The 20346-nt window shown below is 39.2% G+C and overlaps 1 protein-coding gene across 1 annotated transcript; it reads left to right on the top strand.

Annotated features, from left to right (window-relative positions):
* The first annotated feature begins 12 nt into the window (after positions 1-12).
* prep (prolyl endopeptidase) lies at positions 13-12683 on the top strand. The gene is made up of 14 exons (XM_078274850.1): positions 13-211; positions 585-659; positions 1086-1219; positions 1323-1453; positions 1785-1994; positions 2242-2363; positions 2486-2591; positions 2889-3080; positions 3665-3862; positions 4687-4790; positions 7140-7371; positions 7463-7594; positions 7723-7879; positions 11630-12683. The coding sequence occupies exons 1-14, from the start codon at positions 74-76 to the stop codon at positions 11922-11924; spliced, it is 2226 nt and encodes a 741-aa protein (XP_078130976.1). The 5' UTR covers positions 13-73; the 3' UTR covers positions 11925-12683.
* Positions 12684-20346: the final 7663 nt, after the last annotated feature.

Below are 20346 nucleotides of genomic sequence, written 5' to 3'. Positions count from 1 at the left end.
GTCTTCAAAGTGCTTGTTGGCTGTGTGTAAGCAGGGCATCTTTTCCTGTCAAAAAGCTTCAGTGCTAAAGTTGATGTTTTACAGGATCCAGAGGGTCATTTCTCAACCACAATTTCAATCTCTGGGGCAGCTTTTTTTCTTACGCAATTCCCGAAAACTGACCTCTAAAATGGCTTTTCAGTATCCACAGGCTTACCGTGACGATGCAGTTGTAAGTAAATGTGGCTAGCTAACTAGCCTAGCGTGCTAATAAGCCGGGATGCTTAATCATCATGCTTTTTCATTCATTGAAGTAAGCGCCTGCTTTGTTAGCATGCTAGTTAGCTTAGCTTGCTCTGAAAACCCAGACTGTCTTTGTTGACAAATGCATGGGCAGCTGTTCCCCGTTAGCCGTTACTTACTACATGTACATGTCTTCATATTATGCTTATTAGTAGCTAATATTTCCTTTACTGTTTGCTAACCAACCTCAACGTGCCAGCTTGGTAGCAGAAGTCTGTCGTTTTTGCCACAACTAACTAGCTAGCTAGCTAGCTAGCTAGTTCAGATTTTAACCGCTGTCATTACTGTTTCACCTGTCTCAGGTGGATAGCTATCATGGCTCCAAAGTACCAGACCCATACAGCTGGCTGGAGGACCCGGACAGTGAAAAGACACAGGTAATCCTCATTCCATATTTAGGTAAAATGTCAGTTTGTTACAGACTGAGGACACACATGATTTTTTAGTACTATTTCTGCACTGATATTTTCTTGATCTCTTATTGGCACAAGTCACTTTTGCCATTCTGTAAACAAAATATTGGTGCTGGTTGTGTTATCTGATTACTTAAAAAGACACTCATATCCACCACCGTCAAGTTTTGTTAATATCACCAGGGGCCTTTTCACTAGAAGCCTGTTGACTGAGTGATCTGGGTAACTTTGCTGAGTAAAACCTGGAATCCGCTTGGACTGGAACATGATGTAAAAGCACCTGTTACTCAGCAGAAGTATTCAGATAAATCAGTACATCTGCTTCTCGGAACTGGCTGCAGAGATTATATTACGATGTGAAAAACGTCTGTTGTTGTCTTTTTCCACCAGGCTTTTGTCAGCGCTCAGAACCAGCTGACATTGCCGTTTTTAGAGCGCTGTGAGGTGCGAGACCTGTTCAAGGAGCGCATGACTGAGCTATATGACTACCCCAAGTATAGCTGTCCCTTCAAGAGGGGGAATAGGTGAGCCACAACACAATCATGTTTTAGCACTTCAATAACACATCTGTGGAGCACATATCTGTGAAGATCCTTGGCAACTTAACATTCCTCTCCTCCTTTTCAGGTACTTTCACTTCTACAACACAGGCCTCCAAAACCAGAGTGTGATGTACGTGCAGGAGAGCCTGGATGCTGAGCCCACAGTCTTCTTGGATCCAAACACATTTTCTGATGATGGGACTGTTGCCCTGCGAGGTATCAACAAAGCACTGTATATTTCTGTTCATATAGATATTGCACTCGATAGTAATTATATTGCATTATATATTTACAGTATGCATTTCATTGTAATTCTTGCATTTCATTGCACTGCCTTTGCTGAATGCACTTGAACAGATTTTACAGAATTGTTTCTTGATATGGTATAAAAAAAAAAAAAAAAGACTGAATTTTGAATCTGTGATGTCTTCATGTCTAGAAATAGCCTGCTATTTATAGCATCCACATTGACAGCTAAATAAAGAATGTTAACTGAGTCCTGATGTCTTTGTTAACGTTCCTTTTCTCTTCCTCCGATTACTTTGAGGCTATGCATTCTCCGAGGACGGTGAGTACCTGGCATATGGCACCAGCGCCAGTGGATCGGACTGGGTGGAGATCCACTTCCTGCAGGTTGAAGGCGCCAAGCCTCTGGAGGACCTCCTGGAGCGAGTCAAGTTCAGCTGCATGTCCTGGACTCATGATGGGAAGGGACTTTTCTACAACTCCTACCCTGAGCAGGAGGGCAAGAGTGACGGTGAGGTCAAGAAGACAGTGTTAGGCTGCATAATCAACACACTTTTACGTGCTTCTTTGTTTAGTCTGATGGATTTGTAGCTTCCTCTGCTCCTACACCGTTGATGTATCCGTGTTATTTCTGCAATCCACACCCCCCCCCCCCCCCCCCGCTTCACATCTCCTTACCTCTCTCATCAGACAAATTCAGTTTTTTTTGTCACCACTAGAGACCACAGATGTTAGAAGTAAAATGCTTTGTCTCCTAGGCACTGAGACCTCCACCAACCTGCACCAGAAGCTATACTTCCATGTTTTGGGGACTCCGCAGTCTGAGGACGTGCTGTGCGCTGAATTTCCTGACCACCCCAAATGGATGGGTGGAGCTGAGGCATGTCAGAACGTGTTTTTTTTTTGTTTTTTTTTCTTCTCCTAAAACAAATGACTTAAGAAGAATGCCTGTGTTATGTGTGCATATTAAGGTATGGTTTAGTGAATACAGGTATATTGCAGGTATCAGACGATGGACGCTACGTGCTGCTGTCTATCAGGGAAGGTTGTGATCCGGTCAACCGACTGTGGTATTGTGACCTTAAGACCACTCCTCAGGGTATTACAGGTATGTTACACTGGTTTGTTTTATTTTCTTGATCTGTGCCTGCTGTAATGCTTGTGTTTTTTGGTTTTTCATTTCAGCATTTTCAGTTGGTATTCACCATTAGCTAGTAACTATTGTTATATTGGCATATATAGTCTCAATTTCTATCCACAAAAAAAGGGGAACAAATTCCCATTTGTGTGTCACATCACTGTAAAATCCATTCGTTTTTTATAGTCCAATATAGTTTTTTTATAGTTTGTCTGTGTATATTCATTGATCTCATTATTGAACTAAAATACTCCTTTTTATGTTTAGGACTTTTGCCATGGGTGAAGCTGATCGACAACTTCGACGCCGAGTATGAGTACGTGACCAACGAGAGCACGCTGTTCACATTCAAGACCAACCTGGACGCCCCACGTTACCGCCTCATCAACATCGACTTTGCCTCTCCAGCTCAGAGCAACTGGAAAGAGCTCATCCCTCAACATGACAAGGATGTTATTGGTGAGCTTTTAACATAATCGCGGTTTCTTTGTGTAACCGCAATTAATTGCATACATTAGCTAAGGTCTTGAGGCGTATGACTGGTAATTGTTGATTTTGTTTAGATATGCCAAATTGTAATTATATAAGTGATTATTGGTCAGACTATATATATTATTTATTACCATATCAATTGTTAATTGTTGGCACTTGACCTTATACACGTTCATAGCAGCAAAAATGGCAGGGGGATACAGTTAGTAAAAATGTTTTATGATAATAAAGAGGCGTTGTTTACTTCATAGGCTGGATATTTGTGTTATTACATTAACTGGGTCACATAACAGTAATATAGCCAACATATGTATCCTGGGATTTATTTAAAACTTTAATTTAGTTTTAAAAAGTGATAAATAAATAAATACATGTTAAATTTGCCTGAAAAAGACAATTATATTGACAATTAATTGCACAGCAAAATTTGGGATTGTTACAGCCCTAGTGACCTGTACTATTAACATACTAGGAATGGCTGTTACATTTTCCCCCAGAAATGCACAACTTCTGATCTGTTGTCTTTCCTTGACCGTGTCTCCTCTCTGCAGTGTTTGCCACCTGTACATACTCCAGCTACCTGTTTGTGTGTTTCCTCCACGACGTGAAGAATGTGTTGAAAATGTACCGTCTGAGCTCGGGGGAGGAGCTGAGGACATTCCCTCTTGACGTGGGCTCCGTGGTGGGTTTCACAGGACGGAAGAGGGACTCTGAGATCTTCTACTATTTCACCTCCTTCCTCTCCCCAGGTACGGAAACGCTAAATACAAACTTAGTGTTTTATTTTTTTATTATCATAACTGCTCAGTTTGTGTAGTAGTTGTGAATGCTATGTCACGTTTGTTGCTATAGAAAATAGAGCTGGACAATATATCGATATTATATCGATATCGTGATATGAGACTAGATATCTTAGATTTTGGATATTGTAATATGGCATAAGTGTTGTTTTCCTGGTTTTAAAGGCTGCATTACAGTAAAGTGATGTCATTTTCTGAACTTACCAGACTGTTGTAACAGTTCTATTATTTGCATTTACCCCTTAGTCATTATATCCACATTACTGATGATTATTTATCAAACATCTCACTGTGTAAGTATTTTGTGAAAGCACCAATAGTCAACACTACAATATCGTTGCGGTATCAATATCGAGGCATTTGGTCAAACATTTTGTGGTATTTGATTTTCTCCATATCGCCCAGCCCTAATAGAAAATCATTCTAGTTTGAAAGGTTTAGACATCAGGTGCTGCAAAATGCACAGGGTAATGTATGAGGGAACGGGCAAAAGAAAAAACTCCTAACAATGCTGGATAACATGATTGTGACATTTGACACATAAACTGTAAAGCCAGTGCGATTCAGTGTGCTTTGTAATTGGTTTTATTGTGGCCTGCTGCAGTGCATAGTACATTTGGTTTAATTTATGGGTTGCATTTAGTATTTTCATATTGAAACTGGCTGTATAAGGATGAAATAAATGTGCTACAGAAAAATACATTTCCCTCATATTGTCAAAGTGATTTAAAGATTGTAGAACAAATGAGATGATTTTCTTCTTTGGCATCCAGCCATCATTTACCACTGCGACCTGACTAAGGAGCCGCTGCAGCCCCACATCTTCAGAGAGGTCACTGTCAAAGGCTTCAGCCCCTCGGACTACCAGACCACCCAGGTAACTACAACATTTCAGTGTTTCAGTGTGCACTATTGTATTTCCATGATTTTCTAGAAAAGATTCTTTTCTCCTTCTTTTCATTTTCTTTCCTGATCACTGAAGAACTCTCGTGTAGCTGTGTGAAACGTTTTCCGAGAAATGTTCACATCTGTTTGTGCCTGAATGACTAGACTAGACTTTTATGCGTGAAAAATCGCGATTTATCGAAAACCTACTTTGCCGAACTCCTCCTAGACCGTGCGACCGATCTGCACGAAACTTGGCAGGTAGCATCTCCAGACGGACCTGACAAAAAGTTATCCAAAGAATTTTTATAGGATAAAAATTGCACATATTACGCACAAACAAATTTGTGTAGCTAAGTATGAAAACACCAACATTGCCTTATCTCGACCAAAATTATTGCTATCAATGTAAAACTTAAGATTCTTATTTGCCATGACCCTCTGGAGATGCCCCACACAATTTACGAAAATTGGCCCAAGGGGGCGCTACAAGTACATAAAGTTTATAGCTCATGAACGGCTCATCTGATTTTTTACAAAATTTGAAGGGTACCATTTAGGGCCACTCATGAGGCCACCCCTACAGTAAGGTACTGATTGGTCAAAGTGGACGTGGCCTATGGGACCCTAATTGGTTTTAGCCATTGGGCACATTTTTGACGGCCTCAATATATATGAAAACTCACAAAAATTGGCGCCCACATAAACACCTGGGAGCTTTGCGAGACTGTACAGCGATTTGGCCCAAACCTGTAAGTGGGCTCCATAGCGCCCCCTAATGCCTGGAAGGCCTTAACTTTGACATAGTTGCTCTGATCTTCACCATATTTAATACCCATATTGCTCTAATCATTGCGGACATATTTCCCATTTACCTTCATTAGCTCTGCCCAACCGGAAGGCGCCATTTTTAATTATGCATTTTTCATGTGTTTTACATTCTTTCGAACTCGTCCTAGGCCGTGATTTCAATCTTCTTGAATCTTTGCAGGTAGTATCTGTTGACCCTCATGACGAAAAGTTATCCAGAGAATTTTGATAGTTGAAAAAAATGCGCAAGTTACAGCAACTTCCTGTCTAAACAGGAAGTTGCGTTATCTTGGCAACAATTATTCCGATGCCCCGAAACTTGACAAGGTTGTTCGTCATGGCCGATTTAGCATCTGTGCCAAACTTGGCGTCAATCGGCCATTAGATGGCGCTGTTTTAATTTTTTTTAATTAATAAGCAAAATATCGATACATGGGAAACCTACTCTGTCTAACTACTCCTGGGGCGTGAGTCCGATCGGCACGAAAACTGGCATATAGACTCGGAGAACCCTCGTGACAAAAAGTTATCAAAAGAATTTTAATAGCTAACACAATGCGCAAGTTACAGAGGACCAACTTCCTGTAGGGGGCTGTCGAAACAGGAAGTTGCGTATTTTACCAAGATTTATTCCGATTGACACCAAACATGACACAGTTGTTCCGCATTGAGCATGCATCCATGCCAAATTTAGAGTGAATCGGCCATTAGATGGCGCTGTTACAATTTTCTTTATTAATTAGCCACATCGCGATATATGGGAATATATCGCCATACTTTGTCTAACTCCTCCTGGGCTGTGAGTCCAATCTGCACGAAGACTTGGATATAGACTCGGTGGAACCTCGTGACTAAAAGTTATCAAAAGAATTTTGATAGCTAAAACAATGCGGAGTTAACTGCTAAAACTAAGTTACGGAGGAACAACTTCCTGTAGGTGGCTGTCGAAACAGGAAGTTGCGTATCTTACCAAGATTGATTCCGATTGACATGAGTTGGAGGAACAACTTCCTGTAGGTGGCTGTTAAAACATGAACGGTTGTATCTTGGCATAAGTTATTCCGATTTACATGAAACTTAGAATGTGTGGTCTACATGTGATGTTGCGTCTGCCAGTACCCCCGACTGCAAGAAGGCGAGGGCCCGTTCATCGCTGCTTGCAGCTTTAATTTATTTATTTATTTTTTAAGTAAAGGCAGTTGACTGTCTGAGTCAGATGTACTGTTATATTCTTACTGAGGACAGTGACCCTAGAAATAACCTTGTAAAAGTGAAAATAAGCAAGGCACTGAGGACTTCTGGAGTCTCTTTGTCCTCTCCTTTCACCTGACTCCGACACAAGGACAGATGATTCAAGTCTAGCTTCACTGCCAAACCTTATTAGCACCAGGACAAACACTGAAAAAGATGTTTGCGTGAATACCATATTCACTGCTCCCATGTGTCTTTAGATACCCATTCTCTGTTATTTCCTGGTTCTGTTTCAAGTCCTATTTGTGTCCCTGATGGTGTGTCTTTCTCTATGTCTCAGATATTCTATCCCTCCAAGGATGGCACTCAAATCCCCATGTTTATCGTTCACAAGAAGGGCATCAAATTGGACGGCTCCCATCCAGGTTTTCTATACGGCTATGGTGGTTTCAACATCTCCATCACGCCAAGCTACAGCGTCTCCCGACTCATCTTTGTCAGACATCTGGGGGGAGTCCTGGCTGTTGCCAACATTCGGGGAGGAGGAGAGTACGGGGAGACCTGGCACAAAGGTGAGGGGAATTGTGCTCCTCTATCTTGTTTGGAAAATAATACCAAACTAACAAACTCCTCATTTACATACGTTGTATGTTGCCCTTTTAGCTGGCATGCTGGCCAACAAGCAGAACTGCTTCACAGACTTCCAGTGTGCAGCTGAATATCTCGTCAAGGAGGGATACACTTCTCCTTCCAAGCTGACTATAAATGGAGGCTCTAACGGTGGCCTGCTTGTAGGTATGTACGCTGCTGGCTGAGGAATATAATATACATAGAGCGAGAATCCTTTTGTAATAGAGCCTCCGAGTTTCACCTGCACAGGCATCAGTCCGTGGTGTGTCTGACTGTGTGCGTTCCCCTCTCAGCGGCCTGCGTGAACCAGCGGCCCGAGCTGTTTGGCTGTGCCGTCGCTCAGGTAGGCGTCATGGACATGTTGAAATTCCACAAGTTCACCATCGGCCACGCCTGGACCACAGACTTTGGCTGTTCTGAAGACAAAGAGCAGTTTGATTGGCTCATCAAGTAAGTGCTTAGTATATATATATATATATATATATACACACACACACACATATATACACACACACACACACAGTGGGGAGAACAAGTATTTGATACACTGCCGATTTTGCAGGTTTTCCTACTTACAAAGCATGTAGAGGTCTGTAATTTTTATCATAGGTACACTTCAACTGTGAGTTTTGGAATCTAAAACAAAAATCCAGAAAATCACATTGTATGATTTTTAAATAATTTGCATTTTATTGCATGACATAAGTATTTGATCACCTACCAACCAGTAAGAATTCCGGCTCTCACAGACCTGTCAGTTTTTCTTTAAGCTCTCCTGTTCTCCACTCATTACCTGTATTAACTGCACTTCTTTGAACTTGTTACCTGTATAAAAGACACCTGTCCACACACTCAATCAAACAGACTCCAATCTCTCTACAATGGCCAAAGTGCTGTGTAAGGACATCAGGGATAAAATTGTAGACCTACACAAGGCTGGGATGGGCTACAGGACAATAGGCAAGCAGCTTGGTGAGAAGGCAACAACTGTTGGCGCAATTATTAGAAAATGGAAGAAGTTCAATCTCCCTCGGTCTGGGGGTCCATGCAAGATCTCACCTTGTGGGGCATCAATGATCATGAGGAAGGTGAGGGATCAGCCCAGAACTACACGGCAGGACCTGGTCAATGACCTGAAGAGAGCTGGGACCACAGTCTCAAAGAAAACCATTAGTAACACACTACGCCATCATGGATTAAAATCCTGCAGTGCACGCAAGGTCCCCCTGCTCAAGCCAGCGCATGTCCAGGCCCGTCTGAAGTTTTCCAATGACCATCTGGATGATCCAGAGGAGGAATGGGAGAAGGTCATGTGGTCTGATGAGACAAAAATAGAGCTTTTTGATCTAAGCTCCACCCGCCGTGTTTGGAGGAAGAAGGATGAGTACAACCCCAAGAACACCATCCCAACCGTGAAGCATGGAGGTGGAAACATCATTCTTTGGGGATGCTTTTCTGCAAAGGGGACAGGACGACTGCACCGTATTGAGGGGAGGATGGATGGGGCCAAGTATCGCAAGATCTTGGCCAACAACCTCCTTCCCTCAGTAAGAGCATTGAAGATGGGTCGTGGCTGGGTCTTCCAGCATGACAACGACCCGAAACACACAGCCAGGGCAACTAAGGAGTGGCTCCGTAAGAAGCATCTCAAGGTCCTGGAGTGGCCTAGCCAGTCTCCAGACCTGAACCCAATAGAAAATCTTTGGAGGGAGCTGAAAGTCTGTATTGCCCAGCGACAGCCCCGAAACCTCAAGGATCTGGAGAAGGTCTGTATGGAGGAGTGGGCCAAAATCCCTGCTGCAGTGTGTGCAAACCTGGTCAAGAACTACAGGAAACGTATGATCTCTGTAATTGCAAACAAAGGTTTCTGTACCAAATATTAAGTTCTGCTTTTCTGATTTATCAAATACTTATGTCATGCAATACAATACAATACAAATGAATTACTTAAAAATCATACAATGCGATTTTCTGGATTCCGTCACTCACAGTTGAAGAATACCTATGATATTTTATTAATTTATTTTTACAGACTTCTACATGCTTTGTAAGTGGGAAAACCTGCAAAATCGGCAGTATATATATATATATCTCTAAAATAAACTCATATCAACTACCTTACTGAAGCAAGCATTTCTGTTGAATTGTCTGTAGCTGTGTTGATTGGGAATGAGTTGGGTTTCCATTTTCCTCATCTCTGTATTGACACTAAATGTTATATTATAGATTAGTTTTATGAGTTGAATGCTGATTGCAAATATTTATCATGTTTATTTTTGTCATGTTATTTGCACTCATCCGGGACCTGCCACTTCTTAAAGTCACCACAACATGCTCCACACAAAAGAATATTGTGCTTCCCCGCCATACTGTTCACCAGCAGTAATAAACCAACCAGGTCCAGACACATTGTCTTAAGATTAGGGCTGTCAAACGATAAATTTGACAGCTGAATTTCTATAGTTAATTGCATATTTTATCGCATGATTAAAATTCTATTATTTTGCATTTCAGAACAGTTTTTAAGTACATATTAACAATCGAAAGCAATTCTTACCAGTGTATCTTGATTGGGAATCAAAAGAATGCAAAGAAAGTTACTTTATGAACTTGATTTTAAGATTTGTAATTATTTACTGTGTAAACAAAAGAAAAATATGTGAATCTGTCATTATTGCACAATTCATCCAAGTACCTAACTAAAAAACTAAAAATCCCTATCCTTACCGGAGTCAGTATATTGTTTAGTAACTCCTAAATAATGTTGATTACTCACTGACGTCCAGTGATCACCGGTTCCACTGTGGCTGCTTTCTCCGTGTGGTACAGGCTGTGTGTGGTGAAACTACTGTCTCCCCCCCCCCACACCAACCGTAGTTAACTGAACTATATGCTTAGCTCCGTAGGTGGTAGCTCAAGCTTGACGTGCTTTGGTGATATTTTAATTCGGCTTTATACAGTGTGCATATAGCTTTCGACTTGTCTACTGAGCCGTCTGGGAGTTCTGGAAAATAAAAAGCTCCATTCAGATTGTGTTGCTGCTGTGTTTCTCCATCATGCCTGCAGCCGAGTGAAGTGTAAAATAAATTAATAAATGCCGGCATGCGATTTAAATAAAAAATGAACTCATTATGCTCGGCCCTTATTCGCATCGCAATTAACGCTTTAATGCTGACAGCCCTACTTAAAGCACCCATATTATGCTCATTTTCAGGTTCATACTTGTATTTTAAGGTTGTACCAGAATAGGTTTACATGGTTTAATTTTCAAAAAACACCATATTTTTGTTGTACTGCACCGTTCTCTCTCACTGCTGCAGATCCTCTTTTCGCCTGGTCTCTGTTTTAGCTACAGAGTGAGACCTCTTTTCTTCTTCTGTACTATCTTTGATTGCACTCGCACATGTGCAGTAGCTCAGATGTAGATCATGTCAGCTAGCTAGCTCCATAGACAGTAAAAAGGCTGTTTCTCCAACTTCGGTCAGTTACAAGGCAGGATTAGCTGGGATGAAGGGTGGGGGCGCACATGTAAGTAGTTCTTTTGTAGATTATGGTGAATTTGTGTGTGTTGTAGCAGTGCTTTGCTATTGAGAACGAGGTAGCATGCTAGCGTTAGCATTAGCATGCTAACGCTACGAGCTAATGGTTGCGGTTAGCAAGCTCATTTCGGCTTGTGACGTCACAAGCCGTGCCGATTTTGAACAGCTCACCCGGAGACTGAAGGCAGGACACATTCAGAAACCGTATCTCACTCAAAACAGCATGGATGGATTTTTTTCAAAGTTTGTATGCGTGTGGAAGCACCAGAGACACAAAAGAACACCCCAAATCCCAGAAAGTGTTTTCTTCATAATATGGGCACTTTAAGATCAATGTTTTTATTAGACATGTCTAATAAAAACACATATAGCTGCTTTTCTTTGTCATATTTGTTAGTAAAATTAGTATTTTTGGGTTTTGGACTGTTATTTGTACAAACAGGGTATTTTAAATGCACCATTTTGGACTCTGGGAATATTTTTTTCACCATTTTCTGACATTTGACAGACAATATAAACTGCAGATTATTTTCAGCCCTAACCAACATACAGCTTGTTTATATTTCCCGACACTTGGATATGAAATATCTTATTAACACTTTTGTGTATTATGCGTGTTATAATCTGAACTCTGCACCTTCCCACTGCTCTTCTTTGCCAGATACTCCCCACTCCATAACATCTGCATCCCAGAAGGCAACGGGGTCCAGTACCCTGCGGTGCTACTGCTCACAGGGGACCACGATGACCGGGTGGTGCCTCTCCACTCCCTCAAATACATCGCCACCCTGCAGCACATCGTAGGCCGCAGCCCCAAGCAGACAAACCCTCTGTTCATCCTTGTGGACACAAAGTCAGGCCACGGTGCCGGCAAGCCCACTAGCAAGGTCATCCAGGAGGTGGCCGACACATACGCCTTTATCGCTCGCTGTCTCAACATCTCCTGGGTCAAATAACCTGTGCTACCCATTAATGTGTGTGTGTGTGTGTGTGTGTGTGTGTGTGTGTGTGTGTGTGTGTGTGTGTGTGTTTTCTTTTGTTCCTTTTCTCAAACCATCTTCTGAATGCTGTTCATATCATCAGCTGTTCACACTTTCTTTATAACTTCACGCCAACACAGTGCCAGATCTTTCAACTCATGTTTACCCAGCCACCATCACTACATCTTTTATTTTTGTCTTTGTGGTTATCTATCTTTGTCCCTCTCCGTGTGTAAATGTGTGTGTAAAGGGAGAGGGTACTTTCACAGTTACAGTAATCAGCCAATCAGCAGTTACAGTCATGAGGTCGAAGTGGCAAAGGTTTATTTGAACATCTGCATCCTTTGGGTGCTTAAACATGATGCATATTATTTATTTTACGTTAGTGCACAGAATGTAGGCTATGGGGCATTGAATGGCGTCCAGCACATACAAGTATAGTGCAAATCCGCAAGTCGTGTGTGTGTGTGTGTGTGTGTGTGTGTGTGTGTGTGTGTGTGTGTGTGTGTGTGTGTGTGTGTGTGTGTGTGTGTGTGTGTGTGTGTGTGTGTGTGTGTGTGTGTGTGTGTGTGTGTGTGTGTGTGTGTGTGTGTGTGTGTGTGCGCCCGTCCGTCCGTCCTTCCACATTTATTTTAGACTGATAATTGTTTCTACCTCTTGACATGTGCTGATTGTTTGCCTTTTAAAGGGAACAAAACACAATGCCACAACTACAATAAACTTTTTAAACGGTGATTAATCCTGCCCATTTATTCTGGTTTAAAGTTAACATTTAAAGAGTTAATAACTACAACGTGGAGAACGACTGTTTGAAGAAAGAAAGTTTGCTGTAGTTTGACGCGTTTGTCACTCACAAAGTGAAATATTTAACTTCAACAAAACAAAAAGATTTGAACTGATAAATTAGTATCCACAAAATTGATAAATTTGTATCCACATTTATCTCATGATTATTATCATAACTATATAACAAAGAGAACTGGGTCTTTTCAATCAATTTAATTTACATATTTTAAATGTATTTAATTTATCCAAAGCATTTTATTGTGAGACAAGTCCCTGTTTACACACAAAAATGGGAAGAGACAACAAAGCACCTGAAGCTGTAAGTGTCTGGCCCTCCACCAGGGGGCAGTCACTTTAAAAATGACCAACACGTGCAGCAGGAATAGAAAATGAGGGTGGTCTGACAGGGGGCCATATGGATTACTCAACATACATGTTTCATGTTCTAGATCTTCTCTGATGTCCCACTTTCATGTTTATGGAGGTGGATTTTAAAGTGCAGGTACTTTTGAAAGACAAATTACATGTTCTCAATCTGACTTTTTCCTACTCACGACTTATTTCAGAGTGAAAATTAAATTCAGCAAAAGACTTTGGACAAACTTTTTTCTATGGATTTTATGGATTTTTTCATTTTTAAATTCATAACTTCCTGTTTGATTTATAGCAAACATTCAACATTAAAATGTGAAAGGCTGTAACTGTAAACAAAAAATAATTTAAAAAACAAATTGTTTTAACTTACCATTTTAATGTACTAAAACAGTCACATTTTCACTCATTTTTTCTTCTTCTATTAAGACATTTTCTCAAAATACAACATTTCAATCACTTAAGGCCAGTGAGAAAAGGCTGTTAGGCCTACACAGCTGTGGACAACTACAGCATGAAAAGAGAATTCAGGAGGATGAAACTGTCTGAGCAAAAGATCCATAGATTCTTACAATGAACACAACACACTTACCTTTTAATTTGAATATAAACGTTCACATTATGTCAAATAAATGCACAATTCTCAGTAAAGTTTTGTAAAATAACCTTATAAGTCATTCTCGATTCATTAAATGCCCATACATGTTTTCTCTTTCTTTTAAACCAGGGCAGTGGAAATTTAGGAAGGTTGAAATGTTAAATCATTTTTTTGGCAAACGTCTGGATGAAAGTGGAAAAATCAAAACTGAAATGTTTATTTTGCTGAAAGTTTTGAGATTGGGATTTTAATAATTTCATGAAAATATTCAGATTATTCAATTCCACAAAATAAAAGTGATTGTTTTTGTAAAATGATCCAGTAAAACAAACCTGAGATGAACCTGTTTCAATCACACATCAATCTAAATGTTTCCTCAGCTTCTCTATAAGAAATGGTTTTAAAAACTTAAACACAAAACCCTGAAAATTAAGTGGACTAAATATTTACAGTAAAAAAAAAGCTATTTTTTAAAATAGACTAAATACATTTTAAACTTTTCACATCATAGCCCATGAGTGAACAATTCAAAATCTTTGCAGGTTTTTGCAAAACACAGAGTATGCACGTGGGATTAGACTTACATTTAGGCCTACTAAAAATCATTTTCTAAAAATACTAAAAAATAAGCCCCATGCAGACCAGAAATAGGCCTACAAAATTCAAGTTAATAGGATTTGGTAACAAAAGGTGGCATACACAATACAACTACTGTGTAAATTGATCACGTCCTTGACAAGAAAGAATAAAGAGGATAATCAGCCCAATGTCCTTTTAATCATCTCCCAACTAAACAAGCAATTTATGTAGGCCTGTGTAATGCAGGCCTATGTGCGTGCACGTGCACGAGAGAGTAGTGAACCACCAGAGGGCGCTTGACAGTCCTGTAAAACCAACCCTGTAGTCCTACATATGACTGCAAACTGATGTGCAGACTTTTAAAAAGCAAACCTTGTTTCAAATTCTCTAAACCGAAGCTGGTGGTGCATTCAAGTACAGACCAGCTGATTTGCTTGCGTATGTTACAGACTTCATAACGCCGAGTATAGACTATAACATTATAGATTCTAGAATATAACTTTTAACACATTTAATATGGATCCTGTAATATTTCTTATCAACCATACGTCCTAATATGTCTGTTGAAACTGCTTGGACGGGTCCTAATTTCTGATTGGCTGACACATTTGAAGACGTTCTAAAATACCCAATGAGCACACACCTGGGACCATACTGAGATATTAATCCGCCAACCGGAAATCGCCGCTCAGCCACCGCTGGGGAACTATATTACTCGGCGGAAGAGCAGTAATGAAATAACTCCCTGTTACATCGCCTAACTATAGTAGGCCTATTGCTATAAAAGTTGTAATTTTACTTATTTATTTCTGTAGTTAAAATCTGCACTCTAAGAGGATAAGAAGGACAAACACTCAACTGCATCAACTGCACCAAAACTACTAAACTATATATATATATATATATATATAATTTTTTTTATTTTGTTTGCTTTCCCCCTGAAACAGCAGGTCCTTAGCCTATGTGTTAGGCATGTTTCAATCATTATGTCTATTTTTATTACATCGTTATTTCCAGACTTGTATACTCCTTAAAAAACACATAGCCTAGTAGTCAACATTGTAGTCAAATATATAAATTGGTAAAGTTTAACTAATATAGGCCTACAGTAAAAATAACTTAGGATAAAAATAGAAAAGTGTGGACCTTGCAGTTAAAAAATATAAATAAGTGATGTCTATCTATCTATCTGTCTGTCTGTCTGTCTGTCTGTCTGTCTGTCTATCTATCTATCTATCTATCTATCTATCTATCTATCTATCACAGGATCGTGTGTAGCGAGCCAATGGGTGGCGCTATTTATTTTAATCTTCTCTCTCTCTCTGTCTTGACTCTTTGGTCTTATCGACTCCCAATCACTGGTCTGGGAACAGTTTATTTGTGCTGCTCGGTAAGGACACAAGGCTGAGTGAGTGAAGAGCAGATGTCAGATCAGTAGGGAAGGTTTGGGGTTGTTCATTTATAGTATTAGGCTATACATTAAGGTATGAGACCTTTTGTAATCCTGTTTTATGTGTGATCAGGTCAAATGACTTATTGTCATGGTCTTTTTTTTTCAGGTTTTCTAAATAGTTGAATACTGCTTGTAAACAAGCTGGGTGGGGGATGTGAAGTATGGATCTTTATCAACAAGAGAGAAAGAGATGGGGGAAGGCTAGGGGCATGATGGGGGAGGCCAAGAATGTCACATGGTTTGAAGAGCCATGATAAAGCTCTAAGGCATGCAGAGGATTGGGTTTAAATTTACCAATGATCTATCATTATCTTGGCTATTGGGAAGAAAACAAAAAAAAAATATGCTTCTTTTGTAGCTAATCTCTCCCTCTGATTCACCTGGAAGTCTTTCTCATAAATGCAAAATGCTGAGGAGCAGTAGATTGACTGCCTTTGAGCTCAGAAGCAAGCTTTTGTGAAAAATTGGGAGCTGACAATGAAATATGTCTCTCATAAAGGCTATAGATCATTTTGGAGATTATTCTCCAGATGTGTGCCACAAGCTCCCAGCAATCTGTTGGTGACACATTTAAAAACAAAGTCTTCCTGCCCCTTCTCACCCTGCTGCAGCTTATGTTACAGTGCACTATATAAAATATTCATCCATGGAAAATCTCTTTGATTCCAGCCGGTCACTTGGCTTCATACCCCAGGTTAAAGTCAACCTAAACATGTCATTTAAACTACAGCGTCGGGAGGCTTCAAGTCCAGCAGGCTGAACCTCGACTTTTCCCCCACATTTGCTCCATCAAAGGGACACCGGGAGAAACGCTTGCTCTGCCGTTGCCATCTCTTACATTCACGGAGGAAAGAAAAGGAGGATGTCCGCTCCGTCTCCTACAGGTGAGTCACTTTTGATGAGTATTTTCTTCGACTTATGTTAATGTCCAGAAAGAAGCACTGAATGGTTGCTGCTACACTCAGCTCACCCCTGTGAAGCTGTAGAACCTCCTTTACCACTGACCTGAAATGACCGGCTTTTACTAACAACATGAGAAAGTGATGGATCGGCTCTTTGATGATACCCATTCAATAAAGTTATGAAGTTACAGATACGCGCAAATGCCTATATTGAAGCCTATTGTTTAAGAATAAATAGCACATATAAATCAAAACTGATCCTTATAAGGACATAATACAAAAGAAGAGATCGAAGACGAACATTAAAACACAAACGTAATGGATCATTGCCATCTCAGACTTATTCTAAGAATATTATAGGAATATTAGCATGATATTTTGTTAAGGAAATGCATCGATCATTAGGTTAGAAGTCTATTCACATGCTGTAGCCTAGGTGATCAACAAATGGAAAACTTTAAAATGTCAAATGAACCTAAGAAGAGGCAAATAAAGTACTGACCCGCCGAATCCGAGCAGAAGAAAAATAAAACAGTGAATTGGAGAAGTGTACGCGGATATTTTGTCCCATTTGTGCGCAATTTGTGGCGCACCGGCTGTAGAGGCGCTTCTTCTGCAAACCTCCCCCCTCTCTCTGACGTCACCGATATTTCATTCACATATTTCCACCCTGTTTACTCCTGTTGGAGGAGACTTTTTCGGATTGAAAAAAAAGGTATTTAAAATCCCGGGATCTACCCACCAAAAAGTTTATTTTCGTAATGTTTCTCGGTGTTGCCCACCTAAAACCATCCTGCTGGTTCCAGACATGGTAAAAAAAAATAAAATAAAAAATAGTCCACAGGCTCTTGAAAATATGTCGGATTTAAAGTATCTTAAAACAAAACAAAACATGTATTGCATCAACACACATATTCAATCTGATTTTAAACGAATGATTTAATGCTAATTTTGTTGCTAAATGAAGCGAGGAAATGAAGAACATGTCCTACAAGTTTTTGGTTTACTTTGGTGGTCAAGTATGGAGCACATGGCACAGATCAATGCGCTTTTGTGAGACTTGTCATGTTTTTCGTTGATTCAAAATATCCCTTAACGAAATCTATAGACAAGCCCAATAAAGAACTTCATTTAAATAGAAAACAATATTGTTTTCTTCTTTTACAGATATAGAGGCAGAAATCTCCAAGAGTGTTATTTAAAACTAAGTTAAGCCATATTGGTCTGTGTTTACAATTTTAAATGAATAAAAAAAATAAAAAAAAATGAAAAGGACAATCACCCTTTACGTGTAAAAACCGTTTTCTTGCTCATACTCTCCAGTTCTCGAAAAATAACTGAGAGGAGATGCGTTGCCAACACTGTTTACACTTCCCTACACAGGATATAAAAAAGTGAAGGATTGGTGGCTGGAATGCATGAAGAAAACGACAAAAAAAATAACACCTTCACTAAAAAAGAAAGGAGAAAAGGGAGAGACCAACCCAGTGAACCCTTTGAACTGCATTGACAGCAGCAGGGTAAAAGCAAATTTCCTCTGGGAGCCTTCAGGGTGAGCAGTGGGGGTTGGGTGAGGTTAGCTGGGGTGATGGAGTCCAAAGTCTGCTCAGAAAGTTGGGATTCACACAGCTCAGGAATCTGCTCATGCTTGTGAGGTTAAATGCTCATATAATTATCTCTTATGGTCAAAATAACTAACTGCCTATACATCTCAGACTGATTTCATTTTGCAGTCACTTTCCTTTAATGGCTCTTTCTGAAGAGTTGATTGTTTGAATAGGTTTAAAAACCCATCTTATGTACAGATAAATAAAAGAAAATAGTATTTAAATATAATGTATGACCTCCTGTTGGTGTTCATTGCAGCAAACAATCACCTACATTATTAGAAAGGGTATATATATATATATATATATATATATATATATATATATATATATATATATATAAATCTTTTCTCTTTTTTAAGTCTTTAAGTTAAAAGACCCCATATCTGGCATACACAAGTTTGATTATGACTGACTGTGAAAACATCATTATATATGCCTATGAATGTCTGATATGTTGTGTTTTATAAATATATTCAAATGTTATGAATACACCAAACCAGAATACTTACACACTGTCTTGATTCTAAATCTAAATTCCATGCAATCTAAATTTTCACCTTGAAAGGGTTTGCACAAGTCTGTTCTTGTTATAGTTACAAAAAGTAATGTACCTCATTTCTATTATAACGTTTTAATCATAAGTGGATAACATTTTCTTATACAAGCAGTTTTTTTTTTTGTACATCAAACTTCAAAATCTTATATTTAACTTTGCCAAAATAGCTTACCCTTACCAATGTTTCATGCCATTATTATCAAAGCTTATACATTTCACAAAATAACGACGTTTTAACTGGATCTTAGAAATAGGCCAATTCATAGACATTTGAGTTCTCTAACTTTTTGCAGAACTTCATAAGAAAAGTTGCTCTGTTTGTTTATGCATGCTACTCTTTTCTACAAATATGCATGTGTAAAAAAGATTGATCTGAAGCTCAAACTAGCAGCATTAGGGCAAATAAAAAGGTAGCCAAAGGTTGACTTTAAGTATTTTGATTATAAGATAAACAACTAATAAATAAACCCAACAAGTTGTATTTTTAGTTCATCTTAGTGAATGGTTATGTAACAAATACAAATTCCCTAACTTTATGCGGAACTTAATATGAAAAATTACTCTTTAAATGTATTTCTCCTCAAATACAAATGTGGAAAAAAGATTGAAGTAAAGTCTGAAGTTTGGAAACAACCTTATCCTGCAGAATAAAAAAGGTATAGCCAAAGTATAACTTGTACCTGGTGGTGATTCTAAAACAAATGAATGATAAAATAAATAAATGTTTGACCTCTAGTTGGTGGTCATTTTAAAACAAACATCTAATGTTTGTGTCTTCAGATCATCTAAAAAGGAATGGCCATGTTACACATCTGAGTTCCCTAAGTTTATATAAAAGGTTGCCATTTTGTTCGATGCTATTCCACACACTCGCACAACAGTGGAGAAAAAAAAAATTATGAGAAGTTTAAAAACAATCTTTTCAACAATAAAGGCAAACAAAAAGATGGCTTAAATAAGCCTTTTATTTAGTGTTAATTATAAAAACAACAATGTAAACCAAAGGTGTCGATCCCTAACTTTTATTTTCCAAAACTTCATAAGAAAAGTGTCTGTTTTAGTCCACGTGCTGTATTCCACAAATAAAAAGTGGGGGAAAAGATCTGAAGTTAAAACAAGTTTGAAAACAATCTTATCCTGTAGCATAAAGACAATAAAAATGTACATGGATTATATCTAGTTGGTGTTTATTAGAAAACAAACAACTAATATAAAGAAAAGAAGTTATGTGTTTAAGTGAAGCTTTAATTAAGGACTTTGTCCCCTGAAAACACCTTATTTAATATTTCCCCTTCAGCTCACATTAACAAGATTTTTCTCAGCCATTTAAAGGTGTTCACATTGAGTTAAGGTACCTTTAAATCTCCACTAATCTCTGTTTTGGTATTTCAGTTGCTTCCTTTGACTAACAGGCACACCCAAGCCACCCATATTTAAATTATTCCTCACCATTAGCTTGCACACGTCAGTGAGCTGCACTATGGGGATTTCCACTGACTTGTCCTAATCAGAAAGGTCCTGTCAGGATATGAGTGAGTGGAT

This window comes from Sander vitreus, chromosome 18, assembly GCF_031162955.1.
Source record: "Sander vitreus isolate 19-12246 chromosome 18, sanVit1, whole genome shotgun sequence".
NCBI classification, from domain to species: domain Eukaryota; kingdom Metazoa; phylum Chordata; class Actinopteri; order Perciformes; family Percidae; genus Sander; species Sander vitreus.
The sequence above is the reverse complement of the archived record's forward strand: the minus strand, read 5'-3'. Positions and strand labels throughout refer to the sequence as shown.

Bases quoted from the DNA above. Each gene is read 5' to 3' on its own strand.
- prep (XM_078274850.1), top strand. From the start codon at position 74: ATGTTTTACAGGATCCAGAGGGTCATTTCTCAACCACAATTTCAATCT. The intron at 1,454-1,784 runs GTATCAACAAAG...GATTACTTTGAG, and splicing joins TGGGACTGTTGCCCTGCGAG to GCTATGCATTCTCCGAGGAC. The intron at 1,995-2,241 runs GTGAGGTCAAGA...TTTGTCTCCTAG, and splicing joins GCAGGAGGGCAAGAGTGACG to GCACTGAGACCTCCACCAAC.